The 9905-nt window shown below is 41.6% G+C and overlaps 1 protein-coding gene across 1 annotated transcript; it reads right to left on the reverse strand.

Moving 5' to 3' along the window:
* Positions 1–280: 280 nt before the first annotated feature.
* LOC138881000 (uncharacterized) lies at positions 281–1024 on the reverse strand. The gene has a single exon (XM_070161187.1). It carries the CDS (start codon positions 1022–1024, stop codon positions 281–283), a length of 744 nt encoding a protein of 247 aa, XP_070017288.1.
* Positions 1025–9905: the final 8881 nt, after the last annotated feature.

The raw sequence follows: 9905 nt of genomic DNA on the forward strand, positions 1-9905 counted from the left end.
TGAAAATACAAAATAAAAATAAAAATTGAGCAATTAAGTAAATTTCTAGATAAGTTGTGTTGAGATCCCTTTGTTTTGGGTGATTTTCATGGATTGTATTTGGCTGCTTAATGGGTCAAAATGGGCTATAAAATATAATAGGTTAACTTGGGCTCAGCCCAAATAGACCCATGAGCTCAAATGTTTGTAGCCCAACCCATTAATCTCTAGGCGGGTTGGATGGATTTGGGCTCAAATTGCCACCCCTAGTAGCAGGTTGTTGGTATCTTGGGGATGAGGGTTAGTTTGTGGGTGGAGGTGTTTGGTATGTCAAAGGAGACTTAGGACCTTGGGCTACTATCACGGCACCTACTTCTTTCTTCTTCGAAATGCCTCCTAATTGCAAAGCTTTATTTGTGGCCTGCAGTGCCTCGAAATTGGTCACTATCTCATTCTTAATTCCTTCTTCTATTCTTTCTCCTAGTTTGATGATGTCAGAGAATTTGTGATTTTCAATAACCATTAATCTTTCATAATACTGCAGGTCTTGAGCTCTGGCAAAGAACTTGTTCATTTGTTCTTCTTCAATTGTTGGCCTTACTTTTGCGGCTTCTGGTCTCCAACGAGTAGCATACTCGTAGAAGGTTTCTGTGGGCTTCTTCTTGAGGTTTAGAATGTAGAAAATGCCTGGTGCATTTTTCGTGTTGAACCAGAATCTATCCATAAAGTATGACGCCATGCTTACCCAACTAACCCACTTCTTTGGGTTTTGACTGATATACCAAGAAAAAGCATCCCATGTAAGGCTTCGCATGAATAGTTTCATACAGATTTTTTCATTCTTGCTTATTCCTACAAGCTTGTCACAATACATTCTTAGATGCACTTTTGGATCACCAGTTCCATCGAACATTTCAAACTTGGGAGGTTTGTAACCCTCCGGCAGTTCCACATCCGGCTGAATACATAGGTCCTCATAGTTCATACCTTTACCACCTTCAACACTCTGAACTCTACCAGTGAGCTTCTTGAGTTCCTCCACCATGTTTTTAATGAGAAGGCCTTTCTCGGTTGATTCGATTATGTAAAGGGTTTACTGCAGGGTATGGGGTAAAGTTTCCACATATATCGGATTACTTTGGTGGACTCCGGGAACTTGGGTATAAGGGTGGTCATTGGTTGAGTTTTGGGGATCAGGAGTAGGTTGTGGTGCATTCTGGGGAGTGTGATAAGTAGTGGTTTGTGGGTATTGATTTGGACGATGATGGTGTTGTTGAGGGGTTGGTACTGGTGGCGGGTTAAGGTTCTGAGGAGGTGTGGGATACTGGTGTGGTGCAGGAGGATTTGGTTGTGGGCTTTGGTTATGTGTGTTTTGTGGTGGTGTTTTGTTTTGGGTAGTCGAATTTTGCTGGTTAATGTCGGGGACATTGAGGGTAAGGGAGAGGTTTGCCAAATTTCGGACCTACTCAAGCTCTCCTTGAAGTTCCAAGATTTTTTGTTCCATATGTAAAACCAACTTATACTGTGCCAGAGTACTTTGGTCATCTGAAGTTTCAACATTTTCTGCCATAGTGGCATTGTCGTTTCTGATACCACTCAATCATTCATTTTCTCTTTTCCTTTGCTTTTGCCTCTAGGATCGCTTGGTGGAGGAGGAGTGAAGGACCTCTGGATCTAGTGTGATATGTTAACAATGCCAGTATGCACGGACCAACCTTTGGGAATGGAAATAAGCAAAAGAAAAAAAAGGCAAAAGGTAACCAAGTTAGTAAGGAATATTAAAAGAGTATTTGCAACATTAAAACATGTTTCACAAAGTCATGCAAAAATTAGCATCCTAATTTGGCGACCTCATTGTACCCGAGGTTGGTCTAAGCGACACATAGACTTGGAGAAAATTGATGCCAAAATTTGTTTCATTTCATTAATGCAGAAAATGAGTCAAACCTTTACTAAGTCAACAATAAATAAAATTACTATTGGTATTTAGCCTATTACAATCAAAATCTAAATTACGTTAGAAAGTAGTAAAGAACATTATTTCCTAATCTAATTGGTCTTTGAAACATCTTCTCCGTGCTTGGCTCTTTTTACCCCATCAATCAGGTTCCCCAGATCGTGCATATCCAATAGTAAGTAAGCCTTTGCTAAATGTCCTCCTTCATTGCCGTCAGTGCTTTGACAATCTGAGAGTCTCTCTCATCTTTCCCTCGAGCTCCATCAATCCTTGTTTCAAGTATTCCAATCTCTCTGTTGACTTAGTGGCAATGTCCTTCCATTCCTTTATTACCTCCATGTTCACTCCGTTTTGTTCCATGTGTTTACCTTCAGACTCGAAAACCCTTTTGTGTAGCCTTCTATACTTAACATATGCCTCAACTGCTTCATCTATGATTCTTTCCTTCAGATTTACTCCTTTCTTGACATCTCCCTCTATGTCGTCCTCCAACCATGATAGATAGTAGTACATATGGCCAACGTGATACATGTCTGGCCCGATGATTTCTTTTTCCACAATAATCTTTTGGTTCCACATATGTTGTGCCTCGAACTTGAATGGAATGACATCTCCTTTGAAATCTGCCTTGCACTAGATCATGTTGGAAACATGAGGTATGACATGTTTTCTTCCTGCTCGCCTCATTACCCTTATGGGAGCATAAGGATAGTGCCTCACAACCCGATCAGTACCAGATGAGCAGTTGCTCTTGACCTGATGATGAACTTACTGCTAGGAAACCACTGAAACATCTAATGTACCTATTCATCCGTCGGATTGCTGAAGAAATGCTCCCAACTTATAGCTTTTCCAAGTTGTGCAAACCTATCTGGGATAAATATCATTTTTTTGGGTGATGGTAAGCTATATAGTCATTCAACGGATGTCGCAGAAGTTCTGACGATACTCTCCTCTCTGAAAGTGTTCTGGTATCCATACTTGTAGTAATAGATTACAACTCTCAAAGTGTCCAAATCCCTTCTTGCATCGATCTAGAGCGTGGTACATCTCAGCTAAGATCATAGGGATGATGGTATAAGTTTGTCCCTCGATGCCTTCCATCAAGGTCCTGGCAAACATTGCTAAGCTAGTATCAATTATTCCCCCTTTCATTGGAAATATCAACAACCCAAGAAGCAGATGATGAACACATAAACCCGGCGTCTAACCCAAGGAAGTAATGGCAAGTTCATCATGATGAATGCAATTCGACTTTCTATGCCTATAACGCTTGTAACGAAATTCAAAAAGGATGTATGACTTTCTTAAACACAACAACTCATTATTTTTCTTAAAACACTGCATCTTTAGAAAACCGCGAGGGGTGCGATTCTCTGGTACTAGTAATCCTGGACTATCCCATGGAAACTTAGTGAATCCTCCTATTTCTTTTAGGATAGGAGTCATTTCTATATTTCCAAATCGAAATACGACTCTTTTCTCATCCCAGAACATGGTAGAAGCCTCAATCAATGCCCTGTTTGGTTGAATGTTTGGCAAGGATGGCAGGTTACCCAATACTCTTCTCACATGATTCTTGTCGTAAGGTGCAATGTCTTTCCACCAGTCAAGTAGCAAAGTTGGGATGTTTTGGACCATACCGAACCTGGGGACTTCATGCTTTATTTTCTGCAAACAAACAAAAGTTATCCCATTCCTTCCCCCCCCCCCTCAGATTTGACTACTAAAGCAATAACGATCAACATGTTTGCATATTTTCTCCAAGTAATGCACGTAATATGATAGTGTCCATTGGAATTGTGGAAATCCTGTCAGACTTTGGACAAGGTTTATCATAGCGAGTTGTTATGTTAATAATGCTCCAACCCGTACTAGGTTTAGCATGATGCATGTACATTTTCAGTTGGAGTAGGGTTTCTAGAATGGTCTATACTGGTACTCCCAAGTGGACAACTTAAGAGGGAAAGGCACGGGACCGTTGATTGCACCACTGATCGACTAGTCTACCGCAAATAAGCCTTTTTGATTTTTTTTTCTTTTTCAAAAAGGGTAATTTTTGGAAGAGCGCAGACGCTCATCAAGCGCCACTATGTTGATAATTGGCACGAAAGTGTGATGTGAAGCATGCTTTATACAGAGATAATAACACATTTCCATGTATTTGCATGATAGAATATGTAAAAGCAATAAATAAAATAGCAAAATAAACATGGAAAGAATAGAGAATAAAGACAAAAGGAATAAGTCAGTTTAGTTCATAGAATATATGCAAGAATGTAATAAAGCAGGTAAGGAATTAGGCATGATATAGCAGGTTTTGACAAGATAAAAAGCGGTCATAGCAAATAAAGGTGAATAGAGAAAGGGATGTGCATGTCATAGCAGAATTAAACAAATAAAGATGAGTAGGGGAAGGGATGTGCATATCATAGTAGATTTAAAGAAATAAAGGTGAGAAAGGGAATGGATGTGCATGTAACAAAGAAAGCAATCCACGTAAGCCAAGTTCGTTATGGTACGATCCTAAGTGTAAATCACCAGCAGAGTCGCCACGCTGCCGCGCCCCTATTTCTTGCGAAAGAGAGTTTTGATGTGTGACAACTCTTTTAAAGTGGGTATTAAAAGGGAAGAGTCGCCACCTAACAATTTTTAAGGTGAGTTAGGGAAACTATTTGCAAATAACTCTGTTTGACTAGTCAACGCCACCAAAGATCAGGTAAGGGCTCAAATTACCTCAAAGAGAAGGTGTTAGGCACTCCTCGAGGTCCACAACTTTGGATCCAGGCCGAACTTAAAACTATGTGAATTATGTAATTAGGCTATGTGATCAAATAAACAAAGAGAATATAAAAATCGAAGAATTTTATTATAACACAATGAGAATTGGCACAAATCTTAATGATTATAAGGATAACACTACATTGATCTATGTTAAATAACTAAGTGTAAATAGCAAATTTATAAAGGAAGGGGGTCCTAAGTTTTTTAGCCTAAAGGATAACCCGTGCAATATAAATAATACTTCGCAACTCCTTTAAGATAGGAGTTGGTTATATTATTCAGCGGGAACAGACTATCATCTCCTGCTACCCGATTACTACATTGAAGTTGTTTACCTCAAGCGTTCTAATTCAATTCTAAGTCGTGTCCTATGCGTGCACTACCCATCCTATGCCTATGGTTCAGGAGGCTTTGGACCTCTATTTGGGTGGTTCTAAACTTACTTAGGTTGCTTGAAAAATGATAAAACTAATCGCGCATTCAAAACAAATAAGACCGCACATAATAGCAAAGAGTAGCTCATGTTAGCCTCCACACATAAACAAAGAATCACGCATACTGATTGGCAGATTGTGCAGTAGACAATCTCAAAATTAAGACTCAGAATTTTTTAGTCCTTTAGGCATGATTTCTATATGATTCCAGTATCAAACAGGTAGTGCTGGATTTCTAAGCTAACGTACGGGCAGATTAGATCGTTATAAATCCTATAGACATGGTTTTTGTTTACCTTAAAAATTATAATTACAATTAGATTTAATTGTGTTTCTAAAAATACATAATTTATTTTTATGATAGTTGTTATGCAATAGATGCTAAGTATGAGCTAGGTAAGTAAAGTAAGAGTAAGGGGCAATATGATTATTGAAACCGGACGGCCGCGAAGTGGGGCCTCGAGCTGGCCTATTTTGGCCTCGAGGTAGAGATAGAGTGCTTGACTGGAGCTGACCGATGAAGGTCTAACATTTCCAAGGGCCTCAAATGGCTCTTTATGATCAATGATGAGTAATAAATGAAGAACAATCAATGGAACAAAATAAATGTAAGCAATAAATCAAAGGGAAGACAATAGAGAGTGTTTAAGTTAGATAGCAGAGAATGTTCTTGTTCTTGTACTGAATATCATGTATGGAAGAAATAACAAGGGTCCCCTTCATATAGAAGGGGGAATCCCAACGTAGTACATATGCATTTATTACAAAGATATGAAGCTGTACAACTATTTAATGTCACAGTACGGACTTTTACTATTCTTGTAGCCCTGGTCAGCTTTTAGTCACGTGCTTTTGGGGAATTTTCTGCTTGTCTAAGATAACCACCAATTTGAGCTGCCCCGAGGTTGAGCATTGGGAACCCTCGGGGCCGAACCTCGAGCTATGCTTCGAGGCTTCTGAAGACGGGTTGTGAACTTCCATGTGATCACAAAATTGGACTCTCTGATTTTAGCCGTATATAGATAGTCCCCGCGTTCTCTTAGAGTGAAATGATAAGAAACGGTCTTGAATTTTGCCTCCTCGATACTCCCATTATGACGTCAGCCCATCAGAGCATTAAATGCCATGACTCGAAAGCTGCGCAGAGGTCACTATCAATGCGATTATCGAGAAGCCCACGAACCGCTATTGACTTGACTCTTCTGCTTCTCAAACGTTTCCCAAACGACTTCTATAGATACTTCAATTCGCTTGCCATTCACACTTTTACAATATCATCAAGTTTTTTAGAGCTAAGTTCACAACTCTCTGCATCTATCTTCTTTCTATGCTTGTTTATTCATCTTCTTTCTTTGAAATTAAGTTATAATCATGGTAAAAACTTCAAAAACGGTGCCTCAAAAAAAGGGCACTACTTCTTCATCACGCTCGTCCAAGGGAAAACTAAAAGCACCTCCAAGTATTGAGCAGTGCACTCCTGGCCACTTTGATACGGTCTCCGATTTCATCATTGAGAGCCCCCCGTCTACACCGGGCCGATGCAAGCCCGTGTCTCGGTACGTCAGTGTAGCGACCGACAAGAAGAGGGTAAAGATAGACTGCCGATGGGGGGAGGCAGTGCAAGTAGAGATCCCCAAAGCAGAGGAAAGTATAATAGAACACAAAGTTGGCTTCCTCGGTGTATACACATACCCCCCTTTACTCTAGGCCCTGTAGATCCTTCTTCCCCGTCGATAGATCCGATGATTCTTGACTTTTGTTGTGAATATCGAGTGACACTTGGTCAAATCTATCCTTCTTTTTGGAGGATTGTTTACATGCTTAGATTTTTCTCCAACCGGGTCGAGGGAATGACCTTCACCCTCAATCACTTGGTTAAATTGTACAGCCCCCATTTGTTCTAAGGTATAATCAAGCTTCATCCTCGATCTGCTAAGACATTCTTTACAAGCATCGATGCTGACAAGGACCGAGGATAGATGAGCCGGTTTGTCAAAGTAAGAACCTCGGACATTATCCATGCCGATAGGATGCCATTCCTGGAGGTATGGAACATGAAGCGTAAGTGTTCCTACCTCGAGAACATTTTATTTCCCCTTATTCCCCTCCTGAAACAATTTTTTCTTGAATATGCAGCCACCGTTTGGTACACCGGTGCAGTTCAGAGCCTTCTAGGATGGATCAAACAGTTAGACTCTGCCTTTCCTTACAGCAAGCATGCTTGGCGTGATTTTTCCAAGATGTGGGTGGCAGGCTAAGAACCACGGTAAGCATTTCTTACTGACATTTCCAAATTTCTTACATGTATTCTTTGTGGTGGTATGTTTAACACATCATGCCTGTGCAGGCCTCGGAGATGGCGTGTTGATGAGATTGCCTCCTCCTGGTGAAGAACATACCTCGAAACGTGACAAGGGTAAGAAGAGGAATAAGGAGGCGTCGGCCAAGTCTCCAGAATTAAAGAAACCCAATGTTCGCAAGAGTAAGACCGATGCCACAATCTTGACTTCGACTGATGCGATGAGTCTTTGTGAAGATGACGATAATGGTGATTGCCCTTTGGTACAAAGGGTAAGATGAAGTGCTGATGCTCCACAAGCTCTTGGTCAGGAAGCCGCCGAATTGGAGGTGGCCGATGTGGACCAAACTCGTACTCAAGAGAACCTAGAGGAGGGTTTGGACGCAGTCCCCGAGCCTCAAGTTGGACATGGTACAGTCCGTGCCAGTGAACCCTCGACTGGAAATTTCGGTGGGCTTGACTCCAAAATTCTTCGGGGTCGAGAAGAGACCCCTATAGATATTGATACTGCGAGCGGATTTGAATCGGGCCCTTAATTTTCTCCAGGGGAGATAAGGGATGCTTAAAACAAGGGTGATGCCGATGTAGGGGCCTCTCAGGGAGATGATGATATGTTCAAGGACTACTTCATCGGCATCGACGTGGACACAGAGCTCGATGTCGATGTTGCTCTTGAGGAGGCCGAGAAGATTTAATAGTAGGTAACATTCTCGACATACCATTTGCGATTCAAATTTATCCCTTATCTTTCTAACTCCTCTGCTTTTGTTGTAGGTCAGGAAATTGTACGACCACACCTTTTCCAAGCTCCAAGACGAGTTTTCATGTCGTGAGAAGGAACTCGAGAAGCTAACCCCGGGGCTAAATAAGTCGAAGGCTTCCTTTGCCCGAAAAAAAAGAGGAGTTGAGTGAGCTTCGGGCAAGTCTAGAGGGAGTGCACCAGGAACGGACTAGCTTCGCTGAGCAGGTAACACGACATTTGTGTGTTCATGTTTCTATTATTATACTTGATGCTTAATATCTTGTTCCTCCTTTGCAGATTGGGCAAGAAGATTCCCTTGTGGGGCAACTTCAGTAAGAGGTTGTAGCCAAGTATTTAGAGATCCTCGAGCTGAAGATGTAGAATGAGGTCGTGACCTCGAAGAAAGACCTTTTTGTGGGGAGAGTTGGCCTCGACCCAGGATCTTCTTCGAAATGCTCAGAAGAAGGTCGATGTATTATCTGTGGCCAAGGTTGAAGCCGTTGAAGATACGTCCTCATACAAGAGAGATACCGCCACCATAAAAGATCGAGCGAGAGAGATATCCGAGAAGGCCGAGCAGAAGGTGGCTCGACCGTTGCTTATGCTCGTATGCAATCTAGGAGGTAGGCCTTCAAGGAGGCAAGCATCGAAGGTGTCGATCTCTTTGTTGAGATCGAGAAAGCCAGAACCTTGGAGGAAGAATCAGCACCTTCAACTACTTCAGATGAGGACTCTAGAAGTGATTCAGGCGGTAGTGAGGATGAGGAATAGTCTCGCGTTGTCCTCTCTGCTTCTCCTTTTCTTTATTTTTGTGTATGGGCTCCTCTGGGGAGTTTTGTAAAGACACATTCTGTAAATGAATTTTTGAGAATGCAAAGAGACACTTTTGTTTCAAGCATTCAAATTTTATTTTCCAGTGCTTATGCAAAGCTAGTCTTTTGAATTTTGATTTCGGTTTTTTTAGAGCCAATACTTGGGATAGTAGAGATCCTCGAGATCAGGTACCATCCCGAGGCTAGATTGATAGCCCTTTTAGAGATCTTTTTGTATTATTAGAGATCTCGATATCGGGCATCATCTCGAGGCTAGACCAATGTTGATAGCCCCTTAGAGCTCATTTTCATTTGGACAGAGATCCTCGAGATCGGGTACCATCTCGGGGCTTGGATTGATATTGACGGCTCTTTAGAGCCCATAGTTATAGTGACAAATATCCTCGAGATCGGGCACCATCTCGAGGCTAGATTGATACGGGAATTTTGACCCCTCGAACGCAGTATAACAGCATCATTCGTATGACATAGACACAAAGTGACCGAGGTAGTACTGCTGGTACACTTCCCTAAAAGTGATAATTGCCTAGTCAAAATCAATTAGCCTTTAGAGTAGGCGAACAGTCGCCGCTTTCTCTATATATGAGCTTGCTTTCCTCTCATTTGAGGACTTTGCTATTTTTTGTAGAGCTTTTCTTCCTTGCATCAGTTTTCTCACCATTTTAGCTCAAAGCTTTCGCCTAAGTTTTCATTTCCCTTATCTTGTTTCACTATAGTTATGGCTGCTGCACCAAAATCCATTCACCAAGAAAAGGAGAGTTCCACCTCTATTTCTCGCTCGGTCGGTGGTACACCGCCAATGTCCTGTGAGCTAACCTCGAGATGCTTTGTCTTGGGAAGGGATTTTACGATAGAGAGACCACCCAACGTTCAGGTC

The sequence above is a fragment of the Nicotiana sylvestris genome, chromosome 11 (assembly GCF_000393655.2).
Source record: "Nicotiana sylvestris chromosome 11, ASM39365v2, whole genome shotgun sequence".
Lineage (NCBI taxonomy): Eukaryota > Viridiplantae > Streptophyta > Magnoliopsida > Solanales > Solanaceae > Nicotiana > Nicotiana sylvestris.